At 37.2% G+C, this 18,374-nt stretch overlaps 1 protein-coding gene across 5 annotated transcripts in view; it reads right to left on the reverse strand.

The window, feature by feature from the left end:
* The window catches only part of Cntn5 (contactin 5), a 1,232,986-nt gene that overhangs the window by 67,331 nt on the left and 1,147,281 nt on the right, over nucleotides 1-18,374 (reverse strand). For all 5 annotated transcript variants that reach the window (XM_021171282.3, XM_029481828.2, XM_029481826.2 and 2 more), the window contains one exon: nucleotides 16,726-16,875. In XM_021171282.3, the coding sequence (XP_021026941.1) occupies nucleotides 16,726-16,875 (150 nt within the window). The remainder of the gene's footprint in view (nucleotides 1-16,725; nucleotides 16,876-18,374) is intronic.

Genomic DNA, 18,374 nt, shown 5'->3' on the forward strand with positions numbered 1-18,374 from the left:
TATATATATATATTTGTTTCCTATGTGAAAAGGGGAAGTTTACTTTAAAACCTTGCTCTCGCACAATGAGCTTTTAAGTTCTGGGGAGTAGCTGTTTCTCCAGATAAGATTCAAAGGCAATATCTTTTAATACTTAGGGGTTTTAGCTATATTAGAAAATAATGGTACAGAAAATCTAAGAAGGAAAAATTGTTTTGCTTCAAAATTTTATTTCCAAAAGCTTCCAGGATATGTTAATTGGCTAAGACTTCACCTTGAGGCCTTAAAGCGACTTAAACCATTGTTAGGTGCTATCTAGTGAGATTCAAAATTACTGGTGAGAAACAAAAAGGTTTCACAGAAAGCAGAGGAAACTTCTGTGATCAATTGTTATCAATTATAATCAATGGTAATTAAATATTACCTGCTTATTTTATTTATGTGCCCACAACAGATCTTTGGCAAGAGAAAACATTGTTGTAAAGTCATCCTTCTTCACCTCAAAGTAAAGTTTTAATACCCTATTAGGCCACAGTGGTGCTAATAAAGAATTGTAAGATAAATTAATATATTTTAGAAAAACTATAACAAAATTTTGTCTTAAGAACCTAACTAAGTGTCTGTCCCTTGTTCCAAACAGCCATTAATTTGGTTATTACAGAATATTGATGTTTGATCTATTGCATACCTTCATTTTAAATAAAATTGATAATCTTATCCTAAGATAGTTAAAAATTGTTTTTATGCATGTTTCTGTACCTTCTATAAATTCATGCATGCATGCCTCCCATTTACTGTGTTTAAAAACAATGGGAGAAAAGTATATGTGAATTGGATCACACACTTATTCTTTTGAGTTTCCTCCTGTTTCAGCACAGATAATTAAATTGTGTACTCTAGATGGTGTTTTAAAATGTTGAACAATCAACCTTTAAGTTGTATATTAATAGTCAATGTTATATCTCAGAGCTTACAATTGCTTAAAATTGTTCATCCCTCAGATGCTATTAATTCTCAAGCTTGCAATTGCTTATGCAACTTATAAGAAAAAATGCTGTTCCTTTAAGAAGACTGTTTTTGGACAGTAAAGGAATTGTCCTGGGTTTCCTGGAAAACATCCCCAGGATTTGCTTCTGTGTTATAGAGGTTTACATAAAGATTTAACTGATAAGAATTACAGATAGCTCCTGAAAGGATACAAATTCAGGATCCTTATAATTATTTGGGTTTTAGACTTACTAATCAAGCTGTTTTTCCCTAGAAGATAGTTATTCACAGAGACAATTTAAGGACTTTGAATGATTTTCAAAAATTGTTAGGTGATATTAATTGGCCTTGCCCTTATTTAAAGCATACTACAAGGGAGTTGAAACCTTTGTTTGATAGTCTTAAAGGGAGTTCTGATCCAACCTCCCCTAGATCTTTAACTTCAGAAGGATTGCTGGCCTTACAACAAGTGGGAAAAGCTATTAAAGAGCAATTTGTCACTTATATAGATTACTCTTTGCCTTTACATTTGTTAATTTTTAATACGATTCATATGCCTACAGAATTGTTATGGCAAATGTCTCCTCTACTGTGGATACATTCGAGGATTTCTCCTAAACGTAATATCTTGCCATATTATGAAGCAGTAGCTCAGATGGTTATCCTTGGAAAGAAGCAGGCACTAACTCATTTTGGCAAAGAGCCAGATATTGTAAAACAATGTCCTAAATGTATTACATTATCTCCAATGCCACAATTAGGAGTTAATCCATGAAGTCTTGTGCCTAATCATATTTGGAAAATGGATGTAATTCATTATGCGGAATCTGGAAAATTAAAATATATACATGTTGTACTGACACTTGTTCAGGATTACCTTTTGCTTCTCTGCATACAGGAGAGGCCTCTAAAAATGTAATTAATCATTGCATACAAGCCTTTAATGCCATGAGATTGCCTAAACTTATTAAGACAGATAACAGGGCATCCTATTCTAGCAAGAATTTTACTTCATTTTGTAAAGAATTTGGCATCAAACATAAAACTGGAATTCCTTATAACCCCATGGGACAAAGAATAGTTAAACATGCTCATCGTACTTTAAAAAATTGGCTAAATCTTGTTCTTTATATATTCAAAATAGTAATGGTTTAAGATAATATTTTGATATTTTTGGAGAATGTGCATGTCAAATTGTAAAATATTTGCTCTTGATGTCCTCAGTTCCTACCTGTTTCCACGTAATGGTGTTAATTCTTGAGGACCTATACTTAATCAATTGCTGCAAATGAATGCTCTTATTTCTGATTAATAAATAAATAATTTATACACATGTGACTATAACTTTTCAAGCATTCTAGTTACAACTGCTCTTCAAGAGAAACAACTGAAAGTGTAATTAGTCACTGACCATGTTATATTAAAACTGACTATAACAGTCAAGTGTTTGAGATGTTTTGTCAACAATTTAATACTTCTCAAAGACAAGGTATTGTGGAACTTTAAAATCTCTATCTTCTTAAAAAAACAAAGAAGGGGAGAAATTATACCTCCATGCACATTATTTAAATCATACTTTTATTTTTAAGAATCTTGAAATTTGGATGTCAAAGAACTTAATAAATGCCTCATAGTATCCTAAAACTAGACATAATCATGTCTAGGTGAGATGAAAAGGATCCACTTATTGACACATGGCATAAGCCTGTTCAGATATTTAATATGGGGAAAAGGGAGCAGTGTTTCTGTTTTTTTTTTTCCACTGAATTCTGCAGAAGCATGCTAGCTTCCAGAATGATTCATGTGACAGACTGACCTGTGAGTTCCTGAGTGCCCTGACAGTGGTGACTGGAAAGCTGTGTTGAGCACACAGAGAAAGAGGAATCAGGGAGAGCAGCCACTTGCAAACAAGATGAAGAAACGTCCTCTCTGCCATGGGCTACAGCAAGGAGAGCTGACCTGGTGTCAACTTGAGGACAACTAAAAATGATGACCCGTGAGGCAGAGGGACTGCTACAGTGTATTTGACAAGATTTCATCAGAGATACTGTTTTTGGCCATTCAGGCCAACTCTCCTATAGCTGTGAAAGCTTGTGTACCTTACCTATATGCTATATTGTTAGATAATGCTAAGAGTTAAGATCACCAATCTTGACAAATCTTTTCATATCCATTGTAATTTTGTCAATTAACTAATTGTGTAGATCCTAATTAAGATCAGGAATCTGCTGTGATTTGATTTGATACTGATTTTGTTAAAGAGACTTGCTTATGTTTTGCTCCCTGTTAAAGTTAGGAAATGATCCTTGGTTTAAAAATCCAGGAATGCAAACTGGAAAAGGTCAAATGAGGAATTTTAGGATTTACTGCTTTATATGCAATTTTAACTACAATATCTACCACAGCTTTAGATCAGCAGCTGTATACTGCTCATTTTGTTAATGATATGCATAAGAACATTTCCATAGCTTTGTCAGAGCAACTAAGATTAAAATTGGAGGCAAAGATTAATGTTTGAGAAGTAGTAGTCTGAGCAGTAGGGCAGGATATAGCAAATATTAAGGCTACAAAGACAGAAATTTCAGATATTAGAAGAATTTTGCCTATTCAATGAAATTCAGAATTGCCTCTAGTATTGTTAGAGAGATAGTGAAAGAAATTACTATCTCCTACATAGAGTTAGAAATCTCAGGGCAAGCTTAGCAACATAAGTTTAGAATTCTTATTATAGTTATGTGCGGCAGAACTTAATGTTATCATGGTTAATGCCTCACTACAAGCCATTCATGAGGCCAATTCTACCCTTACTAGGGATTATTTGATTTGTCATTCGTCTCATCCTCCTTTTTATGAAGGAATAACCCTTTTTGGAGAGGTGATTGCCACCAATGATACTTCTTTTCTGAAATGACATCTGGAGTCTAAAGAAGGTCTGACTCTTGGCCAAATATCTGGTATTGGTCTCTGTCTTTTGGGACCCCAGATGCTTCCCCCCTCGCCCCTGTTTGAAGTGTGTAATCAAACCCTGTCTCTCAACCTTGCTTCCTAGCCTTTTGGAACCCTTTGTGGACATTCTGTTGCTTTTGTCATTTGGCCCTTGGGTTTTCAACAGATTAAACAGTTTTGTTAAGTTACAGATTGATTCTGCTTTAAATAAAACAGTTGCAGTCCACTACCATCAACTAGACACCGGAGACTCAGCTGAAGACCTCTCATCCGATGATGCAGAGAGGGCAGCCATTGGCCTTCAGTTCTCCTTGCTGCAGAAACAGAGCCTTCTTGGTTCCATAAGCTGTGGAAACAGCAATGATCGATGGGGTGATCTCCAGATCTTGTAGTGGCTGAGGGCCATATAAGTGGCTGTGGAGTTACCAATGACGGGATCTTGTGGTGCCACGAGCCAGATGCACACCGCCTATTAGCTGCAAGGTTACCCAACGACGGGATTATTGTGAGTCCACTGCCTGGGTGCCCATCACGACTACCATTGGCCTGATCAAGTCATGGGAATGAGACATGGTGCTGGGAGTGGAGGCAACTCATATAGCGTAAGACAGGGGGCCTTGCCCATCTAGGACCTGAAAAGGCCTAGCGATTGCTATATTGGGCTTGGATGCTTGGCATGGAAAAGGCCTAAGACAGGTGCTTCACCGACCCTCTTTTCATGGCCACCCCCCAAATTTAGTAAAGAAAAAAGGTGAAGATGTGAGAGAACAAACTATGGGAAACTAGGTCCTGCAGTAACACTCACCATAAAGATCCATCTGACCCTTTGAAGAGAATTATGTCACACCCCCCCTTCATTGTCTCCACCAGGCACCTGAGACTGCCAGCTTCACTCCCTCCTTCATGTCTCCACTTGGTGCCTAGAACTGCTTAGATAAGGCAGCTTCACCTCCTCCTCCAAGTCTCCGTTTGGTGCCTAGGACTGTTTATGGCACTCCAAGACAAACTGCAGTATGTTTGATGGCCGCCTGGGACTGTTAGGGGGCCGGCATTCCAAGATAAGCTACGAGAAGCCTGTAATCAGCATCTGCCCCAGATGCCCATCCCTTTCAAAGGGTAATAAAGGGAAAACACCAACAAAAGGACAGAAACTGCACCCTATAAAAAGCAAGAAAGTAATCCTTCAACAAACCTAAAAGAAGACAGCTGCAAGAATAGAATCCCAACTTTTAACAACGAAAGTAACAGGAAGCAACAATTACTTTTCTTTAATTTCTCTTAACATCAATGGGCTCAATTCCCAATAAAAAGACATAGACTAATATACTGACAACACAAACAGGACCCAACATTTTGCTGCTTACAGGAAACCCACCTAAGGAAAAAAGACAGACAGTACCTCAGAGTAAAAGGCTAGAAAACAATTTTCCAAGCAAATGGTCTGAAGAAACAAGCTGGAGTAGCCATTCTAATATTGAATAAAATCGACTTCCAACCCAAAGTTATCAAAAAAGACAACGAGGGGCACTTCATACTCATCAAAGGTAAAATCTACCAAGATGAACTCTCAATTCTGAAAATTTATGCTACAAATTCGAGGGCAGCCACATTCATTGAAGAACTTTAGTAAGGCTCAAAGCACACATGGCACCTCACACAATAATAGTGGGAGACTTCAACACCTGTCCCATCCAGCAGGACTTAGTTATTCCATGGGTCAAGGAGGACGGAGGCCTGCAAGAGAAACGGGCGGAGAAAGGGGAGCAAGACCAAGCAAATAGTTGTCAAGGTCTGTTTAATGAAGGCTAGGAGCCTGATTATAAGCACACAGTGAGAGAAAATAGGGAGGGGTCGAGAGGGCACAATAAAATACAGAGAAAGGGATGGAAGTCGGTTTTATTCGATATTAGAATGGCTACTCCAGCTTGTTTCTTCAGACCATTTGCTTGGAAAATTGTTTTCTAGCCTTTTACTCTGAGGTAGTGTCTGTCTTTTTTCCTGAGGTGGGTTTCCTGTAAGCAGCAAAATGTTGGGTCCTGTTTGTGTTGTCAGTATGTTAGTCTATGTCTTTTTATTGGGAATTGAGCCCATTGATGTTAAGAGAAATTAAAGAAAAGTAATTGTTGCTTCCTGTTACTTTTGTTGTTAAAAGTTGGGATTCTATTCTTGCAGCTGTCTTCTTTTAGGTTTGTTGAAGGATTACTTTCTTGCTTTTTATAGGGTGCAGTTTCTGTCCTTTTGTTGGTGTTTTCCCTTTATTACCCTTTGAAGGGCTGGATTTGTGGAAAGATATTGTGTAAATTTTGTTTTGTCATGTAATACCTTGGTTTTTCCACTTATAGTAATTGAGAGTTTTGCTGAGTATAGTAGCCTGGGCTGGCATTTGGGCTCTCTTAGGGTCTGTATGACCTCTGCCCAGGATCTTCTGACTTTAATGGTCTCTGCGGATAAGTGAGGTGTAATTCTTATAGGTCTGCCTTTATATGTTACTGGACCTTTTCCCTTTATGGCTTTTAATACGTTCTTTGTTTTGTACATTTATTGTTTTGACTATTCTGTGACAGTAGGAATTTCTTTTCTGGTCCAATCTATTTGGTGTTCTGTAGGCTTCTTGTATGTTTATGGGCATCTCTTTCTATAGGTTAGGAACTTTATTTCTATAATTTTGTTGAAGATATTTACTGGCCCTTTAAGTTGGAAATCTTCCTTCTAATTTATATCTATTATCCTTTGGTTTGGTCTTCTCATTGTGTCCAGGATTCCCTGCATGTTTGGGGTTAGGACCCTTTTGCATTTCACATTTTCTTTGATTGTTGTGTCAATGTTTTCTATGATATCTCCTGCACCTGAGATTCTCTCTTCTATCTCTTGTATTCTGTTTGTTATGCTTGCATCTATAGCTCCTGACTTCTTTCCTAGATTTTGTATTTCAAGGGTTGTCTCCTTTTGTGTTTTCTTTATTGTTTTTTTCTTCCATATTTAGATCCTGGACACTTTTCTTCAATTCTTTCACCTGTTTTCATGTGTTCTCCAGTATTTCTTTTAGGGAGTTATTTATTTCCTTCTTATAGTCCTCTGTCATCATCATGAGAAGTGACTTTAGATCCATATCTTGATTTTCTTGTTTGATGGTGTATCCAGGACTTGCTATGGTGGGAGAGTTGGGTTCTGATGATGACAAGTAACCTTGGTTTCTTTTACTTCTGTTCTTATGCTTGCCTCCTACCATCTGATTATCTCAAGTGCTCCTTGCCCTCGATATATCTGATTGGAGCCTGTCCTTCCTATAATCCCAGTTGAGTCAGAACTTCTCAGAGTCCAGCTTTGTTTATGATCCTGTGATTCTGTGATCCTGTGATGCTGAGATTCTGGGTGTGTCAAAGTTCTTGGTAGTCAAGCTTCCTCTGAGACCCTGAGTTCCTGGTGTGACCAAGCTCCTGATATCCTGGGATCCTGGGATCCTAAGATCCTGGGCGTGTTAGAGTGCCTGTAAGTGATACCTCCTCTGGGGACCATGCAGCTGTTTGCTGAGTTTGAAACCATGATATACCAGTGCTGACCAGAAGGAACTCTAGCCACTGGCCTGGTGGGATTCCTGTGCCAGTGCTCCAGCTAGTCTCAGAAACCCCCAGTTCTTTTGGAACAGATGTTGTGTTCCACTCACCAGTCATTCTAAGATCCTGAGCATGCTAGGTCACCTGGGGGATGGAGAGTCCTCTGGGGAATGTGGGACTGTCTGCCGAGTTTGGACCCATAGTGACTCAATGCTGACGCCAACCAGAAGGAATCCTATAATTAATGTTTTATGGTATGACACATAGTGCTGAAGCCTAGGATAACACTGCAGAAGTTTCAGTAAGGTCAAACCTGTGGTCTTGAAATCACATACCCATTGTGGTCATTTGGCTTTTTTTTTGGCATAGGAACTATTCCTTCAATCTTGACATTTACTTTGACATCCACACAATATACCCATTTTAATCTCAAGAGCAATTGCTGGCATACTTCATGAAGTGTAGTACTTTTCTAAGTTTTTAACCATCTTAGTAACAATTTTCAACACAACACTCAGGAGGAAGGGGGACTCAGTATATACCATCTATCTCAACTCCTAAATTCTTCATTTGTAAGAGTAATCAAGGAAGAAAGAGGATAAAATGGGTAGTCATTGAATCAAAATTCCTGATGTATGTGGTTTAAAACAAACTAAAGAAATGGTAAGAAGAGGGCCAGTATAGATGGCTCCATGATCATGAACCCTGTTTGCCACTGAAAAGGATATCAGTTCAGCTCTCAGTATCCATGTCTGGTGGCTCACAACTACCTAAAACTCCAGATCCAGAGGGTTTTATAGCACACACACACACACACACACTAATATATACATATAATTAAACAATAAATAATACTTCTAAAAACAGGGAAGAAAGGGGTGCCAAGAAGAGACTAGTATGCAAGAAGTTCCATTTGGTAGAAAGATTGGTATTAGAGTATCAGCCATGCCATTTACTTAATAGACAATATTGTACTTATATTTAACATTCCCTAGTTCTGCTTTAATTTTGTGGAATGGGAGGAAGAGCTCCATTAGAGGACTACTGTTTTCATGGGATAACTAAAGCATATGAAGAAGTTCAAGTACTTAGCACAAAGCCTGAAATTGATGTATGAAATTACTCACACTGGTAACAAGTAGTTTCCCTTTAGAAAGGCATTCCTTAGAATCAGCAGACTGATTTTCAAGCTGCACACTTGAGAGGCACACTTCTCACTTGTATTTTGGAGAGATTTGCCTGGACTAACGGGGTTTTATGATTGAAAACTACTCTCTGCTCCACGAAGCATACTGTCATTTTCTTTATTCTAGTTATTGAGATTTGGTTTTAGGGGTCTGTTGCTTGCTGTAATTTCTGTCTTATTTTAATCTTACTGGGGACAATTTCTTTTAAATAATATAATTAAATTACTCATTGGCTTGGAGAAAGCCATAATGTTTACTTAATAGTATTTTCTTTTTTATTTTACCAACCATTTCAGCAGAATACTTTATATTTTCTTTAAAACAGAGGAGGAAGACTAAAGTATTAAAATCCCCTCCCAGCTTGGGCCCTACCTTTGTACACAGCTGTATCTGACCACTGTGCACTTAATAGTTGTGTCCAGTAAATAATTCAGTCCAAATCATATTTGGTATGGTTTTCCAACTTCCATTAAATACTACTTTCTGTCCGAGAAAACGAATCCAGGCTTACCTTATGTAGTGTTACTATTTCTGTATGATTTACCCATTTTTTACTATAGGAGCCGAATGTATATCTATCACAACAGGATTTTATTCTGTCTCCTCTATTAAGTTTTGAAATTAGATTTTCTCAATAGCTTCTATGAATAGGGTCTCTGGGGATGCAAATGAAAAAAACATATTTTCTTTTCAGGAGCTTGAAGATAAAGTGCAGCTAAAGAGATCATGATTAAAAATGAACTGAGTCTTTTTGTCACATTCAATGAGCCTTGTAACCTCAGATGTTGGGGTGAGAGTAGATACATAAAATGTCAGGCTTGTGAGGAACAGGGTAGTCAATCTTACCATCCTATCATATTCCCTTCCCCAGTTTGTCTAAGTGGTTTCTCTCCAACCCCATCTGCCAATAGGAATAGGCCATTTTCCTTTCAAAGCAAATGGTAGAGGATTAAGACAACCCTGCTAGACAGCTCAGTGATTTCTTCTTCCACCTGGAGACATGACACTGAACTTCAGAATATTTTACATTTCTAGGGCTTAAAACAAGCAGGTATATGGGATGGTCACTGTGGGGTAGAAGGCATTACTGAAGGAAGGTTGAGTAGGCTCAGTAGAGTTAGATCCACTAGCAGTTCCCACATCACCAAAGAGCCCAAACCTTAGTAGAAAAGAAAGCATCTAGACAAAGTAAATCTTGGCACCATCTAACACCACTGAGAGACCACAGAGATGACATTATCTATGCAGCTATTACAAAGTAGGCAGTATGCATCTGGGAAGGGCTTTCATCTGCACATGCATTTGATACTCCTAATTTTAAGAGCATTGATCTTTTAAATGCACAGATAGTATACTTTTCTTGTGTGGCCAGTAATGTTTGTGTCATATTTTCCATTTCATAGTCGAGAAATAACATTGGACAGAATTCAAATATGCTAGGCAGCTACAGAGCTATTTCGGGAATAATTTATTTGATACATAGTTTTTATACAATACTTGATTTTTCTTTGCTTCTTTAGTCATCTTTTGCTAAGAAATCAGAGGGAAAATATTACTTTGTGGAATAATATCAACTTCCCTTTACACACTCAGTACTAGGTAAAAAAGCTGTAATGGTTGTGTGTGAGGGTCATAAGTGGATTTTCAGGGGAGTTGTTGAGCCCACATACATTTAGCTGAAAACATATTATCAACATAAAAGAGAATTTTGCATGGCCACCATGGCTTAAATTCCCATTTTATAATATAATAACTCAGATAGTGGTAATGGTGATAATATCATAGATATTAATACTCATATGAATTCTCTTATGTAATACTATGATCAAGTAAGCTGTTCCAGGTAGCTCTAGTTATCAACTTGACAGTTTTCAGTAATCTGACAGAGGAGACTCAACTAAAACATTGCCTAGATCAGATTGGTGTATAGGCATCTCTGTGTGGTATTGATTTGATTATCCATTTTTCTAGGAGAGTACAGCCTATCTGGGATGGTGCCATCCATTGATTCTGGTCTGGAATGTCTAAGAAAGTGATCTGTGAGTGAGCCTAGGAACAAGCTGGCAGGCATCATTTCTTCATGGTTTCTGCTTAAAGCCACTGTCTAGACTTCCCCAATAACAGATTGTAACCTAGAAGGGGACGCCAAGGAAACCCTTCTGTTCCTGCTAAGTTGCTTTTTGTCTTGGTGTTTGCAACAGTAGCAGAAAACTAGATCATGGTATTTTTCTCAAGTGATAAGTAAGTATAAGAAAGACTTAGAAACCCTTGCCTGTATAGAGTATGTTAGTAAATGACACAACAGAATATTAGTTAAAATCTAAACTCACTTAATTCAACAAACTTTACATATATATCACTGTGTAAAGACATGTTACATGGTTAGCTACTCTAACTCCCTCCCACTCTGCAACTCTCTTTGGAGGTTTCTCATATGTAATTTGCAGAATGTTGAGATTCAAGAAAAGAAACAGCTGCTACTATTGTATTCATTGTGTTTTTCTGTTTCAACCATCTCATATTTTAAAGATGTATTTCCTAATCCATAGTCATCTCTCTTGTGACATTTTTAAAATAACAAAACATTCACACTGCACTGTTCCAAATTTACACATTAGTGTGAAAGAACAGCACATTTCATTAATTAAACATGTTATCTATTTATATCTTTTTCTCTGTGTGCATAATCTAATTAAAACTTGTAAGAAAATTGAAATTGCTCCATAAATATAAATGCACACCAAAGTAAAAATAGCCATTTGCTATACTAGTTTGACCTCCTTATACTAAGAATTTGGGCTGAATCAATTTATTCTTCTTTGGTGTAAAGCTTTTTATTGGTTCATATTCATTTACAAAGTACTGAGTCTTATGTTGACCCCCTTGATACAAGTACATAACATACTTTGACAATGTTCTCTAGTGCCAGCATACCCTATCCAATTAGTTACTTTTAATGACTATCAAACATGTTTGATGACTAGAAAAAATATGTATATACATACACACACATATATATAGACACACACACACATATACATATACATACATATTCTACAGGAAAATTGAATCTCTCTCTCTCTCTCTTCCTTGCTCCCTCCCTCTCTCCCTCCCTCCTTTTCTTCCTTCCTTTCTTTGTATGGGACAGAGTACTTTTAACAGAGATGTTTAATTCAGGTTTCTCTCTGAAATTTAGATTTTTTTTTTTTATGAAGAGAAATTTAGGAAAGCTCATAATCTCAACATCCTAATGTTCAGACCTGTTTTTCCTCTCCTACAGCTCCTATAGCTCCTATAACTGTCCATTTTCAAACTTTAGTTGGTCCATTAGAACAGTTTTCTCTTGGAGTATAAAATTGGGACTTAATGGAGGCAGAGTGTGTCACTGGAGTCTGCTGGCTCAGGATATTGGTGTCTGTTTAATCTGTGCTGCCTGAGGAAACAGCTGAAAAACTCGACACTTGCTTCTATGCCATTAGGAGCTCAAGCTGAAGTTGATGTTCAAGCACAAGCAGAATAAAGTGGGCAAAGCTCATTCTCCTCACTTCACTGTAACAGGCAAGCTCTTTGTGCACTTTTAAGATAATCACTTTCTTCTTCCATAAGACTTTAATGGAATAAAGTATGTCATGTATGCAGATAGGGTAAAATTTCAAGATAGAAGTTCATGACTAAGGTAGCTCAATAGCTGGATGAGGTCTTGGAAATGCAACACCTGAAACGATTTTAACTCAAACACATTAAAATGCATTGGCGATTTGCTAACAAATTTTTCATAGTTCAAGAAGATTTATATTTAAGAAGTTTAGAAGGGTTACTGATGCCAAAAGGATTGTTGATGTTAAAAATGTGTATTTATAGACAGCCTCCAATTTACATACTAACCTTTGTCCTTGATTAAACACAATTAGCAGTATGCAAAATAAGGCAGTGTTCTTAGAAAATGCATGCCTGTATTACAGTTGGCTATCATTTTGTTTTCGAACAGTGAGCACATAAAAGAAAGAATGACTAATCTGTTATGGTTTTAGTTAATGAACACCTGGACACAATGAAATTGAAAATCTAACCAAGCAATTAATATTCACTTGGGAGTTCACACAATTTAAAGAAGAGAAAATATCAAAAGAAGTAAGTTACAAAACAGAAAGGTTGAGTTTTCTGTGGGTAACTTTGTATCGTATTTAGAGTATTTTCCTTTTCTATCTTCTAAGTTGCTGTATTTCTACAGAAATAATACTAAGCATCTATTGTGTCTTCCTTCCTCCCTTCTGCCCTACTTCCTTTCTTTACTTCCTTCTCTCCTTCATTTGTTCCTTCCTTCTTTTCTTTTAGGTGAACCTGCTAAAGTACATTATACCCAAGTGTGGTGGGAAATGCTTATAATTTCTGAATTAGGAAGGCCGAAGTAGGAGACATATGGATTTTAGGGAAGGATGAGTTGTATATCAAGTTTCAGGTCAACCTAGAAGGGTACTGTGTAAAAAAAAAAAAAAAAAAAAAAAAAAAAAAACATAAAATACAAATCTAGTAATATATGCATATAAAACAAATAAGTTGAGAGCTAGTATCTGACATCATTTTACATGTCAAATACAGAATAATACAGAATTATGGAGAAAATAGACATCTTGATGTTCCGTGTTCTCCTTGTCAAGACTCGTGCATAATGACTGAGGATAATATTTTAAAATTTGCAATTCCACTAGCAATGAAGGAGTGTTCCTCTTTCTCCACATCCTCACCAGCATCTGCTGTCAAGTGAGTTTTTGATCTTAGCCATTCTGACTGGTGTGAGGTTGAATCTCAGGGTTGTTTTGATTTGCATTTCCCTGATGATTAAGGATGTTGAAAAAATTTAGGTGCTTCTCAGCCATTCGGTATTCCTCAGTTTAGAACTCTTTATTTAGCTCTGTACCCCAATTTTTAATAGGGTTATTCGGTTTTCTGGAGTCTACCCTCTTGTGTTATATATATATAACTCGACACTTGCTTCTATGCCATTAGGAGCTCAAGCTGAAGTTGATGTTCAAGCACAAGCAGAATAAAGTGGGCAAAGCTCATTCTCCCCACTTCACTGTAACAGGCAAGCATATATATTGGATATTAGTCCTGTATTGGATTTAAAGTTGGTAAAGATCATTTCCCAATCTGTTGTTGGCCATTTTGTCCTATTGACAGTGTTCTTTGTGGTACAGAAGCTTTGCAATTTTATGAGGTCCTATTTTTCAATTCTTGATCTTAGAGCATAATCTATTGGTGTTCTGTTCAGGAAATTTTCCACTGTGCTCATGTGCGCAAGGCTCTTCTTCACTATATTTTCTATTAGTGTATCTGGTTTTATGTAGAGGTCCTTGATCCATTTGGACTTGAGCTTTGTACAAGGAGATAAGAATGGATTGATTTGCATTCTTTTGAATGCTAACTTCCAGTTGAACCAGGAAAGTTTGTTGAAAATGCTGTCTTCTTTCCACTGGGTGGTTTTAGTTCCTTAATGACCATAGGTGTGTGGGTTCATTTCTGGGTCTTCAGTTCTGTTCCATTGATCTACCTGCCTGCCACTGTACCAGTACCATGCAGTTTTTATCATGATTGCTCTGTAGTACAGCTTGAGGTCAGGCATGGTGATTCCCCCAGATGTTCCTTTACTGTTGAAACAGTTTTCACTATCCTGTTTGTTTTGTTATTCCAGGTGAGTTTGGAAATTGATCTTTCTGACTCTATGAAGAATTGATTTAGAATTTTGATGGAGATTGCATCAAATCTGTAGATTGCTTTTGGCAAGATGGCTATTTTTACTATATTAAGTCTACCAATCCATGAACACTTGAGAACTTTCCATCTTCTGAGATCTTTTTCGATTTCTTTGTTCAGAGACTTGCAGTTCTTGCACTTCTCCATTGCTGGTGGGATTGCAAACTGGTACAATCCCTCTGAAAATCAGTTTGGAAGTTCCTCAGAAAATTGGACATAGTACTACCTGAGGACACAGCTGTACCACTCCTGGGCATATACCCAGAAGATGCTACAACATGTAGTAAGGACACATGCTTCACTATGTTCATAAGAGTCTTATTTATAATAGCCAGAAGCTGGAAAGCCCAGATGTCCTTCAACAGAGGAATGGATACAGAAAACGTGGTATATTTATATAATAGAGTGTTACTCAGCTATTATAAAAATGAATTCATGGAATTCTTTGACAAATATGGAGGATACCATCCTAAGTGAGATAAAGCAATCATAAAAGAACACACATGATATGCAATAACTGATAAGTAGCTATTAGTCCAGAAGCTCAGAATATCCAAGATACAATTTGAAAAACACATTAAACTCAAGATGAAGGAAGACCAAAGTGTCTTTGCTCCTTCTTAGAAATGGAATCAACATACCCATGGGAGGAGATACAGAGACAAAGTGTGGAGCCAAGACTGAAGGAAAGGTCATCCACTGACTGTCCCACCTGGAGATCTATCCGATATACAATTACCAAACCCAAACACTATTGTGGATGCCAACAAGTGCTTGCTGACAAGAGCTTGATAAAGCTGTCTCCTGAGAGGCTCTGCCAGTGCCTGACAAATATAGAAGTGAATGCTCACATACATCCATTGGACTGAACATAGGGTCCTCAATGGAGGAGCTAGAGAAAGGACTCAAGGAGATGAAAGGTTTTGCAGCCCCCTAGGAGGAACAACAATTTGAACTAACCAGTATCCCCAGAGCTTCCTGGGACTAAACCACCAACCAAAGAGTACACATGGAGGGACTCATGGTTTCAGCCTCATATGTAGCAGAGGATAGCCTTGTGGGACACCAATGAGAGGAGAGGACCTTGGCCTTATGAAAGCTCCATGCCAGGACAGGGAAGGGGGAGTTGGTGGGTTAGTGAGTAGTGAGAGGGGAGATGTGATAGGGAGGTTTTCAGGGGAGAAATAAGGAAAGGGGATAAAATTTGAAATTTAAATAAAGAAAATATCTAATAAAAGAAAAAATATAAAAAACATTAAAGTGTGTTTATCTTCCCTCATATCTGAAACCTTTCCCTCTGTATTTCTCTGCTGTGGTCATACTGTAAATGTCAAATATTTTACGTTCATTTTCCTTTAAAATGTGTCTTTGCTATTTTCTTAATATATGATATACTTATGTATTTTGTTATATATCTGTTTGATAATATGATATAAGAATACAATATGACAAGATCAGTTGAGAAAGAGTTGAATTACCATTCTTTAAACATATAGTATTTCTGAAATTGTCTACTTTATGAAGTTAATATAGAATTTTACAGAAGAATAAGGAGTAGATAAAAGAATTGGATATTTGGCATGGGAAAAATTAGAGCAGGAATTCAAAGTTATTTTTGGCTATTAAGAAATTCAAGTCCAGTTTGGGCTCTATGAGACTCTTCCCCACCCCTCAAAACCATCATAATAACAAAACATTAGATCCTATTACTAATGGTTCCTTCTGCATGATAGCAAGATATCATCATTAGGTTCTTTGAAAAGCTATTACTTTCCTTTATATGGTAATTATGGTGGCTTTTCAATTAGGCATTCTTATTCTGAATGGCTAGCAACTGTTTGATTTCCTAAGCTATGAAGCAGATGGGTGGCTCATGCACCAGACTTCTTGAAGGCATCAGGTCAAACAGGATCTGTCTGTCTTTTCAAAGTGTAATTTGTGTAGATTAGGTGGTAAAGGCAGCAGAAAAAAAGCCTAAGGAACTATAATATAATTAAAGGCAAGGACAATCATTGAGAAATAAGATGGTGAGTTGATCTATTCTGAATTCTATTGTTTCTTAGAAGAATAGATTAATTGCCTCTGCTTCATGAGAACTTAAACACAGTTCAAGGGTGGGAGAAAACTGAAGATTTCATGAAAGCTTGTTTATAGAAGAAGTGACAAATAGGGATGGAAGGGAGGTAAACAAAATAATTATCTTAAAGGATGCAATTTTAGGATACTATACGAGTGCATGAAACAATTGTGACTAATTCAACTTGCTTTCAGAATGATGAGAAATATATGGAACAGGGGTTTCATGCCATGGCTCTTACCTGCCTCATTTGTGCGGATCATTCGAGATGGAATGCTTGGATCTCCTGTCCCAATTGGATTGGTGGCCACCACTCGGAATTCATATTCTACCCAGGGGTTTAGGTCCACAGCCATTGCTGACTCCATGTCTCCTGTGATGACTTCTGGGACTACAGAGAAGCATATTTCATACCATGAAGAGGCTGGAGAAATACTGTCACTATATGTTGGTCAGTGATGTCACTGTTAACAGTCCTTACTTCCTCATTGTATGAGATTATGTGAGATCCTACTTTCTTGTAATACATGATTATGTGCCTCAACTATCACTACTAAGGTAAAGTGATCTTTCAGGAAGTGAACACTGAATATGCTTATGCTGTTTGCAGGTCATTGGAATTCTTCTCATCTGGCTACTGAAGAACTTAACATTGTCTACACTAAAACAGATTTCCTCATCTTCAGCCCTAGAAAAGAGGCTAATTCATACTAGAAAAAAAATTTTTTTCCATTCCTATGGCAATTTCAAAAGATGTTTCTTGTTCTTACAAATATATTTTATCTCCTGTCCACAATAACAAATTAGGAATATATATTAATTAGAAATGATAGCATGTAAGAATTAGGGGCAAGCTTGGATCTCTTCTTGGAATGATTTTTGTACTATGCTTTGATTCAATCAGAGCAGGACACTTCTTAGTAGTTGTCTGTACAGTTGTGTCCCATTCACTCTTATCATACCATAGGAGCTGCCCCACCACTGACACTCTAATTCTGCAGGTTGGCACTGACCTTCATATCCTTAAAACCAATGATAGATTTCAGCTCTAAGTAGACATTTGAATACCACAAGCACAGTAACCTACCCTCTCTCTCCCTTCGTATACTTTCTGTTTTCCAGGAAAGGAAAACTTGACTTCATTTCTTTACATGGATTACTCCTTCTCGGCCACTTTTCCCTTGTCCATCTTTGCCATGTGATTTTGCAACTAGAGTATTCCACTGCTGGACTTTAATATTCATCTCTGGTTTATATATATTTTCTTAGAATTTATATATTCTCTGATTTGTATGTGTGTGTATGTGTGTGATTTGCCATGGGGTGCCTATGTGCCTGTGCACATACCACACACTTATAGCAACCAGAGAATGATATAAGCTGTCTTCCTCTACCACTCAGTGCCTTACTGCTTTGAGATGAGGCATGTCAATGAACTGGAATATCACCACTTGGTGAGGTCTGGGATTTGAGCTTTCAGGATCTACCTGTCTCTGTCCCTCAATTCTGTAATTACAGGCATGTGCAGCCAGGTCCCATGTGGGTGTTCAGCATTTGAATTCGGGTCTCTAAGCTTACACAGCAAGTGTGATTGTGCCATCTAACCAGCCTCATGTTTCAGTATTTTAAGCATAACTTATATATCAATTTATAATATAATTAATTAGGTAACTCTAAATGTATTGTTTATTCATAAGGAATATACTTTTTAAAACATTAGTTGAAACATAGTTTTTAAAAACAAGCAAACAATTTTGTCAAGAATTTGGTTTTGAATATTGAAGAGATTAAAGATAATGGATGTTTTTCTTTCCAGGTAAAAATATTTAACAGCTTCACTGCCATCCTTTTATAAAAAATATTGTTGCTGGAGCCATGGGTATAGATTGC

Source organism: Mus caroli, unplaced genomic scaffold, assembly GCF_978045245.1.
Source record: "Mus caroli unplaced genomic scaffold, Mus_caroli_1 scaffold_11, whole genome shotgun sequence".
Classification (NCBI taxonomy): Eukaryota; Metazoa; Chordata; class Mammalia; order Rodentia; family Muridae; genus Mus; species Mus caroli.